This window comes from Exserohilum turcica, assembly GCF_000359705.1.
Source record: "Exserohilum turcica Et28A unplaced genomic scaffold SETTUscaffold_16, whole genome shotgun sequence".
Lineage (NCBI taxonomy): Eukaryota > Fungi > Ascomycota > Dothideomycetes > Pleosporales > Pleosporaceae > Exserohilum > Exserohilum turcicum.
The window spans coordinates 270,849-287,884 of record NW_007359981.1 but is presented as its reverse complement, the minus strand read 5'-3'; the positions used below and the strand labels follow the sequence as shown (position 1 = coordinate 287,884).

Below are 17,036 nucleotides of genomic sequence, written 5' to 3'. Positions count from 1 at the left end.
TTAGAGGTGGCGTAAATCGGTTTCTCGCGACGTGTTACCCCTATATCTGATAGAAAATTGACGAGTTTTGATGAAAGATTTCTGCTTAAAAGTTGGTGTGTGTGACGCCTATGCACTAGAAACTCTGCCAACAAAGCTATATCGCGGCTTGCGAGTTACAAGCCCTCACCCCGCATGACTGTGCGTCCGTGTTTGTTTGAGCCTAGTGCGGAGAGAGCCGTAGGGCATCACATCATGGCTGCTAATGTGTGTAGGAGAAGAGCAGAGTCCGATATGTAAGACGCTGAGACGTTTACTCGGTATCGCTGATTACTGTTGTGATCGGGGTTCATGACTCGTATCTACCCATCCTCATCCCAGGATACAAAGACACTGTCGAGCATCATTACCGCCATGCCAAGCACAGTCGGAAATAATGCCAACGGCAAAGTCTGAGCTGAACCAACTACACCTCCATGCTTCCTAACTCGCACCCTCCCGCTTACGCCGCTCTTCCATCCCCAACTTAATCCGCAGCACTTCTCGCCGCTGCCGACAAATCCTTGCATTGTACCGCGCCTGCAATCTCCTGCAAGCTGCTTCTTCGTACATTTCTCGCATCTCATACAGCGCCATTTCGCCCTCTAAAAGGTGCATGATTTCATTGATTTCGGCTCCGTGGGGATGCTCGGGAGGGGATATCCAGTCTCCTATGTCTTGGTGAAACGTCTCGTGCGCATTGTTCTTGAGAGGTGTTTGGAGGCGTGGAGGGTATTGATGGAGGGTAGTATGGCGAGGTTGCTTTGAGGAAACGGATGGATGGAATGGTGTTTGCGGTAGGGGCTGCTGCGTTTGTGGCGGGGTCGACCATGTGTTGTTTGTGCTGTATCGAGATTGAAAAGGTTGAAATGACGGCGGTGGCGAAAGCAGCGGTATTGATGCTCGTGCATTGTGCGTGCCATCTCGACATGAAGAAGGCTGGGGCAATGGAGCTTGGCAAGGTTTGAGCTGAACAGGTGAGAGCAGACTATTGCTTGGTTTCCGTTCTTCTGGATTGCTACATCCTACTGTAGCAGCAGGTGGAGTATCAAATACCAGGCGGCGTGCAGGCGCTTCCCACTTCTCTTGTCGAGCCTTTCCTTTTGCTGTCTCTGCAGTAGTCCGGTTTTCGCATTTTGTGTTCTTCCCTACAAGCCGCTCTTTGGTGGCTCTGCTGACTTGCATGCGATGTTCATGCGAACCGAACAACTGCATCGCTGGTGCATCGTTACCCGTGTTGGGCAATGGTCTGGGTGCCATGGCTTTGGTATTCCTAGGTTTAGTTCAAGACGATGCGAAGACTTCAGTTGGCTCGAGTCAAAGTTGAGGCTAGAAGATGGCGATTTGACTGATTGTTCATTCGTATTCATGGCCGGAACACTGACATTGTTTGCGGTCCAAGTCGCTCGCGGGTCGCAGTGAACAAAGAGGGGTCATGTGAGTTTGTGATTGACAAAGACCACGACGCCTGACAAAGAAGCTCTCCTTGTCTCGTCCAGCTTTGTAACATAACAGCAGAGCCAGATGATTGGCTTCTCCTGTTCGCTTTATTTCTCAGGCGCTCGTGTCAATTCTCAGAGCGACTCTTAGGTCTGGGGCGTGAGATCATAGGCGTTCCAAGACTGAAGTAAGGCCGCTGACCTTGCTTGCCCATCTGATTATCGTTGCCTTTGCCTCTTGCTTCAATTCTATTGTCGGAGCAGCCACACTGGCAGTTACTACCGGGGTAATGCTGCGCAAAAGGTCAAACCCACCGGTTTTTGCTCTCTCAAGATCGGATGCGGCCTTGAGTATGTCGTGAGACACTTGGTGCGCTACAGAGAGATAGTGCTCAGTGCTGCCTTCGTAGGGCGCGCGTGGAGCGTTAGACTCGGTTTGCATCTTGTACATGAGCATGTTGAGCACCAATCGAATTGTCATATAGTATGAACCAATAAGAGCCATATCCACACTGGGCGGCTGCGACTTTGGCCGCTTCTCTTTGGTTGGTCTTGACAAAGGCCCTCGATTGGCAGGCTTGGCAGGAAGGCTAAAGGGTTTGGTTAGATGCGGATAGTCTGTGGCCCACTTGTGAAGATCGTCAATCAATTTGCATGTAAGCTCTTTACCGGGGGTAACATCCACGCCAGGTCGTATCGGGGTGTCAAGCACGACGCGCAACGAGCCTTGGGTGCCTAGGTAAGCGGTGCAGTGGGGAATCATGAGCTCAATATCAGCAAGGCGTTGGTGCTCATCTTTGGGCATGTCGATGAATGGGATGGTCAGCCAGTCCGGGGTGGAATAGACCGATTTCCTGTTGAAGACAACTGCCCTGTGCCCCTAGAAGCCATCAGCGTGTACTTGTGGGGCGGCGCACGGCACGTGTTGCACATACTTCTTGATTGCGTATGCCTTTGAAGAGAGGCCAGATGGTGCTGGACTTGCAGTTGCTTGGCCCTCGCATCTTCATCATTTCGCTGGCAGCATTCAAGTGGGCCGAGGAGCCGGTGGCGGTCGCGCCGACATAGAGCTCGTAGAGAGCCAGAATCAAAGGCACCAAGACTTCTTCCTCGTCGGGTATGTCGTTCTTCTTCATGTGTGCTATCGAGGCTCGCTGGGCGCCCAGGGCGACCGTGTACCATCTCCACGAGTCGACGATGATGCTCGAGTCCTGGTGGTGTTTGCCGTAGAATGCCATGGCTGCTGCGCGGAGGGAGAGCCGGACGGCGGGCTTGTTGGCCTTGCGATAGATGCTTGGCAGGTGGGCAAGCCACTGGATCTCGGGCGCATACGAGCCGGTACCCTTGTTCAGCGCGACATAATGGGCCAGAAAGGCGTTGTCGAGGGCCTCTGGCAGGGCTCTCGACGGCTGGCTAAAGGTAGGGGGCCTGTAGTGGTAGCGGATGGCGGTCACGGCCTTGGCCACCTCGTCGGGGTTCTGGGGCTCGGTGGAGAAGATGGCGTTGTCGACCATGGCATGGAGAGGCGCAATCGTCTTGTTTAGCGCATCCGACACAGCAGCATCCGCGCCTCTCTTTGCTGGCGGCGCTGCTCTGGCCGTCTCCTTCTTCTTGCGGCCCCGGGGCTTCAGCACGCGCTCCGTCATGTCGATGACGATGGAGCCCTGCAGCGGGCCCGAGCATGGCAGGCCCAGGCGGCGGCACTGGTTGCATGTCTCTGGCGTCTCGTCGCACTAGAATGCAGCCGTCAATACCTTGCACAATGGGCATACGGGCAGCATGCCGTGGCATGCGATGCACAAACCTTGACGCGGCGGGTGCGGCACTGCGAGCAGGCGCGGCTGCGCTGAGATTTCGGAGGCATGTTGCCGTGGGGATTGGACGGCCGACAGCAGAGAGCAGACGCCGGGCAGGACTGGAGAGTGAAAGAGGGAATATGCGCGACAAGTACGAGGCTGGGCCAAGGCGAGGGTGGGCGAGGCTGTGGCGCCGTCGTGATTGGCACCCGCCCTGCACCACCGGCACGCCTTCGTGTCCGCAGCCACAGCCAGTCTAGCAACAACTGCCGTCGACATGCATGCACACGCACATGTGGATGCAAATTTCCTGCCATGCCGCTAACTGCTTGCATGTACTGGAGGTGTAGCTCGTGCCCGCGTGCACATTTGCACAGCCACAGCAACCCCATGCATGGCGGCTCTGGCCGAGACTCTACCAAGTACAAGTAGACTGCGTTGGCATATGCACCCACTGCCACATGTTGCTGTATAATGTACAAATCCTGTCTATTGTCATCTTCATCATTGCCATTCCATGCAGCCGCCGCAACCTAACCACGCCGCTAGCAGCCACCGGCGCTCGCGGAGGCCCGGAACAGCTCCCCAGTCTCCATGCCGCCCGCCGCCAGCCGCCCGCCGCCCGCCGCCCGCCAGCTTACAACTCCCCCTTTTCGCCCTTTTGCTTGCCCTCGTGCTGCAGCTCCTTCATGTGTTCGCCGTGGTCGTCGACTTGCTGCCGATCTGCCGCAATGCTGCTCTCGCCCGAGCTGGCAAGATCCTCGCGCCATCGGCCCTTGCCCTGTGCCTGTTCCTTGAGCTGATCCTGCTTTGCCTGCTCGACCTGGTCCGCGCTGCGAATTGCGTCTTCTTTGATGCCCATGCGTGGCGTAGTTGTGAGCTTCCGCCGTGCCGACAGCGTCATGGGTGTGCGGACCGGGCGCATCATCACGCTAACAATGGCGCGGGGTGCCATGGTCGATGTTTAGAGTCGGACGTGGAATTGGGAGGTAATGTTTGAATGCTCCAAGCAATGCGTGAGGAATGGCTGGAGGTGCTGCGTGTGCAGAAAAATGTTTTGCTGCATGTCGAGGGTCGAGTCCCAACTAAACCCTCGTCCTTGGCCGTGACGTCACCGGGTAACACACCTGTTGACGGGCGTCTTTGCTCCACCGCAATCTCGTCATTGCGCACTATGACGTGAACGCACACTGAGGCTAGCCCCCGAGCAGACCGCAGAGGCTTCAAGGAACGACACTTGGGCACGATAACATAGAGTAGCATGCTCTGGGAACGCCAAACGGTTGAACAACGCGTCAATTGCCCTCGTCACTGCACAGTATATACAATCTCCATGCTAGATCAAAGTACTTCCAGCTAGAGTAACTACAATCCCATAAGCCCCAGTACGCCATGAATTGTTTTGTATCCTTCATGCGGCCGCCAGCCTACACGCGACCCCTCACTGGCTGACCATACACCCAAGATATCAACCATACTCTCAACGCTCATCCAGTGCTGTTCTTTGGCGCACTGCCCGCCCCGCTGCTCTTCTTATTCGGTGCGCCTCCATGTCCCGCGTCAGGGCGGTTGGGTTCGCTAATGTCCTTGTTGCCCGGGCTCACATTCATGCTGTTGTTTGGCCCGCCAGCCTCGCGCTCAGATGTTGCCTCTTCTTCCTCGGGAGATGTCTTTGAAGGGTCGAAAGCTGTCTCAGAGTGTGCCGCGCCATCGTCCGAGCCAGACTTGGAGTACTCGGTCGATCGTGGCTTGAGCGAGTCCTTGTCTTGCGCGTCTTTTTGCGCAAGCCGCGCGGGAGTCGTCGAGAGGAACCGGGGACCGACAGCTGGAGGGCGGGCAAAGGCTACGCGTTGGATTGCGCGTACGGGTTGGATACGGAACATGTTGAGAATGGGATTGCGACTTTTTGTTCAGTTGAGGTAATTCGGTCAAGTTCCAAAGGCTTTGAGGTGGTCAATTGAGTAAAGAAAGTTGACGTGGATGGGATTTTGTTGAGGTACGCACTCTGGGGCAGCTTGGGCCCGATGTGACGAGTAGATGCGACGCTTCTCACGACGATCGTCTGACGTCACTATTCGAGAGGCTGTCGAGGCACCCATGGTCACGTGATATGCAGACTGCCTGAGGACCTACCCCGCAAACCCGTGACCTGCACTCATCACCTTCCACTTTGACATCCAGACAGACGAGCCTGGCCACTTTTATCAGTCGAAACTAACCCCACCGAATTCACCATGGATAGTGCTGATTCTCAGCCTCCACTGGGATCGCTGTTAATTGCCCCGTCCCGAGTGTCCGTTTTACCTAATGCATCATTATCATTTCAGCTTTGGCTTAGTATCAACAAAACCGTCTAGACACAGCTTCCACTATGGTGGGCAGAAGAATCCACACAGGCTGAGTCAGACCCTCCAGACACTTATCACATGATCCGTTCTCTGGTTATAGCCTCCATTGTTGGCCGTTTCATTTGCATAACACGGCATCGGCTGCGCAGGGACATGGAAAACAAAGCATCCGAGTCTTTCTAACCCCTCAAAATTGTAACCTTTCAGACGAGCTACCTTACGCCATGACATCCTCAGCCTGGATCCCTCCTCCCAAGCCAGACCCCAACACTCTCAAGAACCCTCCTCCATTCACTCCCTTTCCACTCATCCAGCTGCGCGCGGGAAGGGTGAAGCAGTCGCTTTGGAATGGCAAGCTTGAATCCGCAATCTACAAAAGCCCCTTGGCCGGCCCTGTCGAGATATCTGAAATAGGCATCATTACGGATGAACATGCATACCCCCTGCATAGAAGTCCCGACAAGGCTCTCCTCCACTATTGCACATCGCACTACGATGCGTGGAAAAAAGAGTTGCCAGAGTCGGAACACTACTTCAAGCCCGGAGCCTTTGGCGAGAATTTGTTCAACGAGGAAGTCAACGAGAAGAACCTTTGTATTGGCGACCGACTCGCCATTGGAGACATTATAGTTGAAGTCAGCGAGCCGCGAGGACCCTGCTACAAGCTCAACCACCGCTTCGAGGTCAAGAACATGGCAAAGCGCACTCAGACTCTGCTGCGCACTGGCTGGTTGTATCGCATTATCAAACCGGGAACTATCGAAGCTGGAGACATGATCTCGCTGCTGGAGCGTCCGCATCCCGAGTGGACAATAGCGCGTGTCATGTATCATCTATTTCTCGAGACGCACAATGTCGAGATGATGAAAGAAATTGTCCAGCTACCGCAGCTGGGCCGGGATGTCAAGCAACAGTTCCAGACTCGGCTTGACAAGGGCGTAGCCGAAGATCAGAATGGCAGACTGTATGGCGGCGAGGACGAAAAGGATTTGACGTGGACCGAATATCGCCTTTTGGAGAAGAAGAAAGAAACGAAGTGTGTTACAGCCTTCACATTTGAGGCTACCGAGGGTATGGCTAACGCTCTGCCCGTCGAGCCAGGTAGCCATGTACGCCTGAAGCTAGGCGGAAAGTTGGTGCGTGCCTACTCGGTGATTGGTGGAACATGCAAGCGGTTTGAAGTCGGAGTTGCTCTCGATCCTGACAGCCGCGGTGGCTCCAAGTATCTGCACGAGCAAACTAAAGTCGGTGACATTCTGACTGTAGGACGCATAACAGCCAGCTTTCCACTTACCCTAGAAGCCGACCACCACGTCATCATCGCAGGCGGTATTGGAATCACTGCTTTTTTGGCGGCATTCAAGCATCTCCAGGAAACCAAGCAAAAATTTCATCTCCACTACGCTGTCGCTGATGAAGTTCCTTTTGCAGCGCAGATGGATGCTCTTGGGTCCCACGCTACAATCTACAAGAAGTCCGCAGGCCAACGTCTAGATGTCTCGGCCGTGCTGGCCAAAGCCGATGACCAAACCCACATCTACACGTGCGGGCCAGCTCGACTCATGGACGATGTCGTCCACACTGCAAAGACGTACGGAATCCCTGACTCGTCCATCCATATTGAAACCTTTACCGTAACTACATCCGGGGATCCGTTTACAGCCGAGCTCCAGCAGAGCAAAAAGCTCATCCAAGTCGGAGCCACACAGTCTCTGCTTGATGCACTCAGGGCCGTGGGTATGGAAATTGATAGTTCGTGTGAGGTAGGCAACTGCGGGACATGCAGGGTAGACGTATGTTCTGGCCGGATCGAGCATCGCGGGACGGGTCTGCAGGACAACGAGAAGAACGACACGATGCTAAGTTGCGTCAGCCGGGGAGTCGAAAGAATCGTGCTGGACTTGTAAAGCAAACCACATCCAAGTACCATTTCTCTCCCTCGGTGTCAGTCTCCGCAATCCAAGCCATGACATCACTGCAACAGCCACTCCAGACGTGCTCAAAGCAACGAAGAAACCAAACAAAATATATTAGCAGGACCAAACCAGCCCCGCCACATTCACACCCATATATACAATGTAACGCCCCCCTCCTATATTCCCCATGCTATGCAATCAGAATAAAAGCCCCAAAAACAGGCTTCCCCCCCCCCTCTCTACTAGGAGGAAAAGTCCACATCTCAATCATCCTACCGCATATTCATAATTAGCTCCTGCACCTCCTTACTATCCAGCGACTTCGCATGCTCTTTTCTTCGGGACGCCGCGTCTTTTCTGCGCTCGCTCCATACCGCCCTCGCGGCGGCGAGTCACATGTTGCCGTTGAAGTACCAGGCGGCGGCGACGGGCCAGCCGAGGATGACGGCGTAGAAGGGGAAGTATCTGCATGGGGAATACGTTAGCAAGTTGCATGTATATGTATATAGCGTTGTGTTTGTGTATGTAGGTGGATGGATGGATAAGTAAGTAAAGAAGTAAGTAAAGGGGAAAACATACACTGAACTCGTCTTAACAAGTCGTCTCCCCAGATCTCCCGCCCGCCACGCATGCGGCGCCATGGTAATGGGGTTGCGGGCAAACGGGTGTGGTTCCACCATTCCGCGCGCAAGGCTGCGCCACATGATGCGTGCTTGGCTTGGAGAGGGCATTTTGAGACTCAAGTTGAGTTGAGTTGAGTTGGTGTGATTCAAGTCTCGATGTTGTATGTATGTGTATGTGTTTGACTTTTTCGCTTTGGTAGCTGGGTAGATCGTTGGTTGGATTCGATGGGCTGATTCTGTGTTCGCTGCTGGTATATATCGTGTATCGCTCTGTCAAATCTCCGATATAGTCGTCGTAGTAGTAGTCGTAGTAGTCTTCGTAGTCGTAGTAGTCTTTGCTGCTATTGCTGCTGTGTCTCTTCAATCCCGTACAACGCCCCCAAACAGTCCCCCTATATATCCACCCTCACCCTCACACACCCACCTCTCCTCCAGCTATTACCCATGGGAAAAGACAACACCCGCACAATCCCAGCGTATCGCACCACCAACACTTGGGCATCGCGTGAGATTCGCCTTACTTACACATCCACATGCATAATCCACGCCCACACATACCCTTACCCTTACCCTTACTTGCAATAGCCCCCCCCCCGCTGCCATCCGCTAACCGCAACCCCCCTCCGGGTACCAGGCCAGCGGCGGCAACGGACCCACGCACCCAGGCAAAAAGTGTCCAAACTACCGCAATAGGCAAAAGATCACCTGCGTCGTTGAACCCAGTCGCGCATTCCCGGCGCGAATTGCCCTGTTGAGCTTGTGCCAGCTCTACTTCCGCAGAATGCTGATGCTAAGGTAAATGCCCCAATACAGGGGTTCTACAATCGCCCTCTCCTTTTTTTTTCTTTTTTTTGGAGGGGGGGATGTGGTCGTGAGAGAGTGGTGTGATACTTTTTTTGCTGGCTGGCTGGCTGGCTGGGGGGGAATTCGGCGCGCGGCATCCGCCGATGAGCGGCAATGACTCGGTTACCGTGCGGGTGGCACGAGGGTGGGGTGATGTGCTTACATGCACATGTACGTATGCTGAGGGAGAAGGATGCGTTTTGGCCGACACATGATGGATTTGGAGAGGGGGAATTCCGCTTTTCGGGTAGTGGGTGGGTTGGAGGAGATGCATGGTCTTTTCTGTGTTATTAAGTGTTTTTCATTGGTGCAATGATGTCTTTTTTCTGTTATGCTGGTACCGTGAATGGCTGGATTATATTGAAATGTCATTGTACTTGCTTGCATTGGCTCATATGCTGAATATGAGGAGCTCCATAGACATTGCATACTATTGAAAAAAAGTAAGAACGGGTATAATCTCGTCACTCGTACTCGTCGCCATGCTCCCTCTCCTACTGCTTCCCCAACTCAACGATATCCGCCATCCCCATCATCCACACCCCCTCCTCCCTCTTCCCCCCCATACACCTCACTCCCGCCTCCACAGCCGCCCTCCCAATCATCCCAGCATCCTGCGCCCACCAATCCGTCAGCTTGCCACTCCCCGCGAGACCCTTCAAGCCCTTGGCCAAGCTCCTGAGCGCCGCCTCCGCCGGCCTACTATCGCTCCTCTCCCCGACAATCAGGCCTGGGCGCACAATGACGGTATGCTTGAAGCCCAGGCCCTTGACCGCCTCCTCCAAGTCGCCCTTCATCTTGGGATACGCAAAATACGAATTGGGATTTGCGCCGTTGGACGAAATGAGCACGTAGACATCTGTGCCGGCTGCTTTAGCCGCCTGGGCCAGCTCCAGAGCTAGGTCGTGGTCGATTTTACGCTGCGCTTCGACGCCTCCGGCTTGTGCGCGCGTGGTGCCTAGGGCATTGAAGCATATCTTGGGTTGCTGCGCCGAGGGGAACTGGGCCTTCCATGCGGATGTGTCGGCAGACTGTATGGGTTGGAGCTTGGTCGAGCCGTTGGGATTGGGCAGTTCGCGCCGGGTGTAGGCGTAGACGGAGGAGAAGCCCGGGTGAGCGAGCAGTGTCGAAAGGATGTTGGAGCCCTGAGCTGAGATGTTAGGTCCGGGTTCACCGGGTGGGAGATTGGGGAGCGGAGAGCGGCGTGGAACGTACGACAAGGCCGGTGCTGCCAGAGAGTACTGCCGTTGCCATTGCTAACCAGACTACGCTATCAAAGAGGCTCTGGGGTCTTGAGACGCTATCGGCAAAGCAGTGGGGATGGTTGGAGATGCTCACTCATCGACAAAATCTCGCGCTTGATAGGCTCGCACGCTGGGTCCAGGCCCGGAATGACGTCATGCCGAGGTATGGCCTGTCCATGTCTCGACAACGATGCATCTGGATATCAAGACGCGCAACATGTAGAGGTTGAAAGCCAAGGTCAAGAAGAAGTTGGAGTCGAGCAATGCCAAGGTGGGATACCTATTTCCAGAGTTCGGCTGCACGCGACAGCATTGACATCCCATCCAACACTGGCACCGCATCACAAACTCAACTCTCATTTCAGCCACGAAGGTTGAGCTTCGCATCCAAACCAAACTATCAAGTCCCTAACCATATCCCTACACACGACAGACCTCAGAAATTCACCACGCTCGCCTCCAGCACGCCCTCTTCGCCAATCATCCGCTTGAGCACATCCTCGCCCACCGGCTTATCCACCCCCAGGATCATCAACGCCTCTTTACTTCCATTCTGCCGCTCCTCCACCTCTTCATCCAACGGCGCAACATTCATAAACTTGATATTAACACCAGACTGGCCGAGCAGATTTCCTACATAGCCGATCCGGCCGACGGAATCAAAGTTGCGGCAGATGATCAAGGTACCGCGGGGCACGAATTCGCCCTTGAACTTGCCCAGGCGTGAGATGAAGGGCCGGTTTTCCGAAACTGAGCCTTGGATGATTTGCTCCTCGTCGTCTGTACTCTCCTGCGTTGAACGCGCACCAGACTGCGATATGTTGGAGCGCGATTGTTGTGACACTGAGCGCGAGGCGCGGGCGCGTAGAGTAATGAGCGACGAGTACGGTTTGTCTTCGACGTCTTCGCGCGAACGCTGCTCGTTGATGAGAATACCTCGTTCCTTTGCAAGGATCTCGGCATTCACAATGTTGATGTTGAGGCCATCGCTGGAAGTGATCGGAGTCAGCAATCCCTTGACGAGCGCAGCAAACAGAGGCTTTGTGGTGTTGATGGTCGCCAGTTTGCCTTCGTACGTCAGGTCGAAAGTCGTGCGGAAAGAATCTCTCTTGACGCTGGAGTAGTGCTGAGTATACAGGCTGCCCATCTTCTCCACCAGGTTGATGAAGGGCTGCAATGTGCGGTATTCATCTGGCAGCACAATGGGTGCATTGACTGCTGACCGCGGAAGTTCACCCGAAAGAATAGAGACAACCTGCTCACATACATCGATGGAGACATTCTCTTGCGCTTCCTTGGTGGACGCACCGAGGTGGGGTGTTGCAACTACCTTTGGATGCGCAATTAGTCGAGTTGCCGACGAATCTGGCTCCGGAGGCTCCGAGGTGAAGACATCAATACCAGCTCCTGCAATCTTGCCAGCATCCAAAGCTTCGACGAGGGCGTCTTCATCAATCATTCCGCCTCTCGCCACGTTCAGAATCCGCGCCGTAGGCTTCATCGTCTCCAACTCTGCTTTGCCAATCATGCCTTTTGTCGAAGCGATGAGAGGCGTATGAAGTGTCAAGAAATCCGCCTCTCTCAAAATTTCCGCAAGGCTGGGTTTGAGCGTCACTGAGGCTGCTGCTGCAAGGTTGGGATTGGCGTAAGGGTCGTATGCTATCAACCGCATGCCTAGACCATTGGCAATCCGAGCGACTGTGAGACCGACTATGCAAACGTGAGTGATATTCAGAACACGCATCCTTCTACCTTACCTTTACCCAGACCGACAATGGCAAGCGTCTTGCCTTTGGCTTCTACACCCACAAGCCGACTTCGCTCCCACTTGCCGGCCTTGATGCTTTGTGAAGCATCACCCACGTTTCGCGCGACAGCCATCAACACTTCTTGGTTAGCAAATGCACGCCTATGTCCATGGTCTACTCACGCGCAATGGTATGTTCTGCTGCAGCATTAATGTTCCCAGAGGGTGAGTTCACCACGACGATGCCATGTAGAGTGGCCGCTTGCACGTCAACGTTGTCAACACCAACACCCGCGCGCGCGACGACTTTCATGTTCTTGGCTGCACCCAGAAGTTCTGCCGTCACCTTGGTCTCGGAGCGAACAATGAGGGCGTCATATTCACCAATGATACTTTTGAGCTCGTCTGCGCTGAGGCCCTTCTTCTCGTCTACCTCGAACTGGTCTTTTAAGAGGGCGAGGCCATCTGGTGAAACCTTTTCCGGTATGAGGACTTTGGGCTTTCGGGTATGCATAAGGATGGCCATTTGAGTGAGACTGTCTAAGTTTGTTCTTCTAACCGTAAAGTCGACGGGAAATTCGGAAGCAACCCTGTTCAAATGGGGTAGGATGGGATATGTGAAGAGTAAGCACAGTCGTCCGCGTCCTGGAATGTTTCAATCCGGGAGGCCAAAGGCAAGCATTCAGATCCCAAACATGAGACACTGGGCATTTTATATAAGGCCACATGATGAGCCGCTATCGGGCTCCCACTGTAACTTGCGTCAGACTGCGTTGATGTGATGGGCCGAATTATTAGTACAGGCTACCCCGCACTTTAACCCCACGGGGTACGTCTCACTGCGGGCTGGAGCTATAATTCTGACAATAAGAGGACGAAAGTACTCAAATCAACTCACTGCTAGTCACGCAGTGCATGGACAACGCAGTTGGTCCGTAATGGCGGTGAACATGTTGAACAATGAAACAGAACCTGTCAACACCGAAAAAGAGCGTCCGTCGCGGGTACCAAGACATGCATTGCTTAGCTTGAGCAGCTAGACCAGAATCATCTTTGATCATTGGAGGCTCAATGGTATTGCGTGGGATGCGTGCATCATGCACGGATAGTCGGCCCTGTCCGTTTACCAATTACTACGTGTCTTGAGCTTCTCATTTTGCACAACCTCGATCCAGTAACCATCAGGATCTACAACATTCGTCAGCTTTCTTGCTTGTGTATCAAAAAGATAAGGACACACCTAGCACAAATGCAATGTTCTTCATGCGACCGTCAGTCAGCCTCTTCTTCCAGGTAACATTCTTCTCCTCGAAACGAGCACAGGCGGCTTCTAGGTCGTCCACAGCAATGCAAATGTGGCCAAAGCCCTGTGGTGCGTCGTTTCCGTTATGGTACTTGAAGTCAGCGTCGTTCTCGGTGCCGTAGTTCCATGTGAGCTCAAGCAGGCCTTCGCTGGATGCAAGGGGATTGACGCCGTTAGCTGTCGCCTCAGGCGCGTCTGGACCATATCCGAGGAAATAAAGGTTGAACTTGGCACTGGCGTTTTCTGATGTGCGCTGTAGCTTCATGCCCATCACATCTGTGTAAAACTTGAGAGAGACATCCTTGTCCTTGACGCGAATCATGGTATGGTTCTGCTTCTGTTAGCATCTCGATAGTAGAGCATCGCGTGCCACCCACCATGCGATAGGTACTGGTGTCGGTGTCTTTGACGCTTTCAGTCTCCTCCAAAGGCTTTTGGCCGATCACTTCAACCCAGTAGCCATCCGGGTCAAGCACGAAGGCGATGTGGCGCATGCGACCGTCTGTGAGCTTCTTTTGGAACTTGTAACCGGCATCCTCCAGTCTCTGACACGCAGCTTGAATGTTGTCGACCGAAATACAAAGGTGGCCGAAGCCTTTGTGCGGCTCGGAGTTGCCATTGTTAACCGTGTAGTTGGGGTCGTTTTCGGTGCCATAGTTGTGTGTGAGCTCAACAATTCCTTCGCGGTCTGTCCAGTGATTGGCGTGCGAGACAGCCTTGGGGCTATTGTATGCGAGAAAGTAGAGATCAAATCCGGCATCGGGTTGCTTGATGTGGTTGATCTGCTTCATGCCCAGGAACTCGTAGAACTGGACAGAGCGCTTCGGATCCTTGACACGGATCCTCAAAACGGTCAGCCATGGACCAATTGTGTGTGCTGAGTGGCACAGATTGCCACGCGGGTACTCACATCGAATGGTTGAGCTTGTACGCAGCTGGATTGGTCGTCATGGTTGCTAGCGCTCGCACAAGAAAACTAGGGCTATGACTTAATCTTGCAGGCCGAAATGCAGTGAGTGTAGTTGCTCGTGCTCGCGATGTCTGCGAAAATGCTGGGCGCAGGAAAAACATGAATTGAGCTGTCTAGCGAGGGAGGGCAGAGCAATTGAGGGGTGAGGAATCAAGGGGCCAATGACGTCTGTCACCCAATGTGGAGCTGGCGGCTTGCCCCTCACCACCACCACCCGGCTTTTACTCGGACTTAGCGTCGTGGAGCAGTGATGCCATCTTGCGTTTGTTAGAGCAGCAGCTCGCCGTTCAGTCAAATAGATGTATCACATATTGTATGAAGATACGCGTCTCGGGAGGCTGGGGTGCATGCTCTGGATTTGGTGTGGATGCCACGAGGATCTGGCTGCAGCACCACGGTGAAGCACAGGTCACGTGGACACGGCCTGCGAGCGGACATGAATGACGACATGAAGCGACGCAATAGTCCGTCGACAGCCCGCCTCGCCATCATCTCGAGACCAGGATAACAATATATCACGCCGTATTGGGCTCGACACAGACACGCGTAGATGCATCCGAGGCTCACGAGAGCACGTGCGACGGAACAACAGGCGCTCCGGCCGCTGGTCATAGCTTTGGGGCTGGTAAACTTGGCTATTGTAGACATCAGCATACCAACAAGAGACGCGCACTAAACCTCCTCCCTTTGCTGTGTCAAGCCAGTCTTCGCACCTGACGGTCGCTGCTGAGCAACTCCTTGATCTGCAGGTAAGAGTCCGCCTGCCGCCCAGCAGGTGCACAGAACAGCCCAGGAAGGGGGTTGCGCCAGCCATCGACCAGGTACGTGGGCCTTTCACTGCGTCACAAGCATTCAAATCGCCGCCGTTGCCCAAGCACCTCGCATTCGCTGCGCAGCGCCCAAAACACCCAGGCCTCCGCTTCTCACCCATTGTTATCGGCACACACTGCTAGTCTCCTGACCATGTCCCGAACAGGTATACCAATGATCAACATCGCTAAAGTGAGCGATTGGCTCACGCAGAATGCCAATGAGAACATATATCCGCGGCTGTTGTAAGTTGTGCTTGTCCGGTGCACCCGACTCGACTAACGTGAGGAGCTTGATGTCCCCAAATGGCACTTTACTAGCTTACTCCAAGCCGGTACAAACCAAGGAACTCCGCGACCAGGCTGCTCTCATTTCCATGGCATGGAAGGACAACTGCGCTGGGCGGCAAAAGCTTTCGGCGCGAAATGGCACCCCTGATTCATCGCTGAAACCCGCTCTTAAGACGCTTACCATCGAGACCCAAGACTGCAACATCATAGTGCGTCTGCTGCAACCCGAGCTCCTATTGGTTCTTATTGGCAGGATCCCCCCAAGCAAGAAGCAGGTATTCAGAATCTCACCAGAGGGGCTAGGGGACCCAAGATATCCAGATGTCGACGTTGCTTCTCCGGGCTCAAGTATCCCGTCACATGTCCAGGGCGACGCCTCAGCCGACAGCCTAGCGCCCGGCAATGGAGGACCAACTCCGAAGCACAAGGCGCCCTCCCTGTTTAGCAATATGAGTCAGCGCGAAAAAGATATCAGGGGAGGCGCGCTTCATGTGCAACGAAAGAAACTAGACGCCTTGGCCGAATATGTGCTCAAAGATTTTGAAGACACTGCCTTCGTCATGCCCGCAGACGCCGACTTGCAGTAGTACCAGGGGCATTGTCCTGCGTCCAATATTCGTTCAGTCTGCTGTTTGGGTCTGCGGGGCTTTAATATCTTTGACTTTGCTGGATGCATTTACTCGAGTGCTCAAGTTGTCCATGATAGGGGCGATTGCATAGTCTCCCGGACCCAGGCAGCGTGGTTTTTCAATCACTTCAACATGATGGAGCGTTGGGCGGGAAAACATGATCCATCACCAACATCCCAACGCTCAAGTAACGGAAGGCCTCCCGCATGCTCACATGACGCGCAACATTCTGACATCCGCCATAGAAGGCTTCTTTACCACATTCAACGCAATTTTCTCGCCATAGTAGGCCGATGACGGAAGTTCCTCAAGCTATGATTGAGGCACCAATATAATACACTTCATACCGACTCTATTATCTCTTTTCCCAGGGCGTCCGAATCAGCTCAGGCCCAGTCGACTACGAATACCACTTCTTTCCCATTCAAGGCCTTAGTAATATCATAGGACATTATAATCTTTCACTCCAAAAACAACGTTTACCAATTTCTAAAAACGCTATACCAGCAATGTACCTTCAGTAGCGCCTGAAGGCGAAGCAAAGTCGCAAATCGAATTCAAGATTGGAAACACACTTCTTTGTTGGCTAAGAGCTTCTGAGGTCTGCTCAGAAATTTGAACAGATTGACTTTGCAACACCCTTTCGTTCATGGTCCTGCCACGTGTATATCTGGGCATTATTGTATTACTATCGAGATGCCCCATAGCTTGGTTTCTACACCTGTACAGTACAGTACCTTGAAGGAAAACATGACATTGTCTACACGATTCGATGTGTGATTACTGAGTTCGCTGATGTGCACTTTGCAATATGAATGTTGGCTTACAGACATATTATTCTTTTGTACGTGCAAACAGCATCACATTTGTTTGGAAGATGTTACAACAAGCGATACAAGCAATGCTAGTGCTTCTTAAATGTGCATGGAGCCATGGCTGATGGCGTCAGTGTGGTGTGGGGAACCTAGGATTCTCATCAATGCTTTCTCCACATTACCGCTTATTATTATTATTATTATTATTATTATTATTATTATTCTAGTTTAACGTCCTTTTTCAG

The 17,036-nt window shown here is 53.4% G+C and overlaps 9 protein-coding genes across 9 annotated transcripts; 2 read left to right on the top strand and 7 right to left on the bottom strand.

The window, feature by feature from the left end:
* Nucleotides 1-232: 232 nt before the first annotated feature.
* SETTUDRAFT_168540 (uncharacterized protein) lies at nt 233-744 on the bottom strand. Its single transcript, XM_008026003.1, has one exon. The coding sequence runs from the start codon at nt 546-548 to the stop codon at nt 342-344; it is 207 nt and encodes a 68-aa protein (XP_008024194.1). The 5' UTR covers nt 549-744; the 3' UTR covers nt 233-341.
* An 879-nt stretch (nt 745-1,623) lies between these two features.
* On the bottom strand, nt 1,624-3,321 carry SETTUDRAFT_27574 (uncharacterized protein; the record flags this gene model as incomplete). The annotated part of the gene is made up of 3 exons (XM_008025858.1): nt 1,624-2,337; nt 2,393-3,190; nt 3,262-3,321. 3 exons carry the CDS (start codon nt 3,319-3,321, stop codon nt 1,624-1,626), a joined length of 1,572 nt encoding a protein of 523 aa, XP_008024049.1.
* Nucleotides 3,322-3,548: 227 nt separating this feature from the next.
* Nucleotides 3,549-4,296, bottom strand: SETTUDRAFT_168538 (uncharacterized protein). The gene has a single exon (XM_008026002.1). It carries the CDS (start codon nt 4,206-4,208, stop codon nt 3,891-3,893), a length of 318 nt encoding a protein of 105 aa, XP_008024193.1. The 5' UTR covers nt 4,209-4,296; the 3' UTR covers nt 3,549-3,890.
* A 239-nt stretch (nt 4,297-4,535) lies between these two features.
* SETTUDRAFT_168537 (uncharacterized protein) lies at nt 4,536-5,259 on the bottom strand. Its single transcript, XM_008026001.1, has one exon. The coding sequence runs from the start codon at nt 5,134-5,136 to the stop codon at nt 4,741-4,743; it is 396 nt and encodes a 131-aa protein (XP_008024192.1). The 5' UTR covers nt 5,137-5,259; the 3' UTR covers nt 4,536-4,740.
* Nucleotides 5,260-5,825: 566 nt separating this feature from the next.
* On the top strand, nt 5,826-7,508 carry SETTUDRAFT_184095 (uncharacterized protein; the record flags this gene model as incomplete). Its single annotated transcript, XM_008026000.1, has 1 exon — nt 5,826-7,508. One exon carries the CDS (start codon nt 5,826-5,828, stop codon nt 7,506-7,508), a length of 1,683 nt encoding a protein of 560 aa, XP_008024191.1.
* A 401-nt stretch (nt 7,509-7,909) lies between these two features.
* On the bottom strand, nt 7,910-10,237 carry SETTUDRAFT_27570 (uncharacterized protein; the record flags this gene model as incomplete). Its single annotated transcript, XM_008025857.1, has 3 exons — nt 7,910-7,982; nt 9,554-10,128; nt 10,199-10,237. 3 exons carry the CDS (start codon nt 10,235-10,237, stop codon nt 7,910-7,912), a joined length of 687 nt encoding a protein of 228 aa, XP_008024048.1.
* Nucleotides 10,238-10,663: 426 nt separating this feature from the next.
* SETTUDRAFT_107778 (uncharacterized protein) lies at nt 10,664-12,500 on the bottom strand (the record flags this gene model as incomplete). Its single annotated transcript, XM_008025999.1, has 3 exons — nt 10,664-11,937; nt 11,985-12,113; nt 12,158-12,500. The coding sequence occupies 3 exons, from the start codon at nt 12,498-12,500 to the stop codon at nt 10,664-10,666; spliced, it is 1,746 nt and encodes a 581-aa protein (XP_008024190.1).
* Nucleotides 12,501-13,097: 597 nt separating this feature from the next.
* On the bottom strand, nt 13,098-14,228 carry SETTUDRAFT_108204 (uncharacterized protein; the record flags this gene model as incomplete). The annotated part of the gene is made up of 4 exons (XM_008025998.1): nt 13,098-13,162; nt 13,215-13,608; nt 13,655-14,120; nt 14,188-14,228. 4 exons carry the CDS (start codon nt 14,226-14,228, stop codon nt 13,098-13,100), a joined length of 966 nt encoding a protein of 321 aa, XP_008024189.1.
* Nucleotides 14,229-15,073: 845 nt separating this feature from the next.
* Nucleotides 15,074-16,420, top strand: SETTUDRAFT_168531 (uncharacterized protein). Its single transcript, XM_008025997.1, has 2 exons — nt 15,074-15,302; nt 15,349-16,420. The coding sequence occupies exons 1-2, from the start codon at nt 15,211-15,213 to the stop codon at nt 15,932-15,934; spliced, it is 678 nt and encodes a 225-aa protein (XP_008024188.1). The 5' UTR covers nt 15,074-15,210; the 3' UTR covers nt 15,935-16,420.
* The last annotated feature ends 616 nt before the right edge of the window (nt 16,421-17,036 follow it).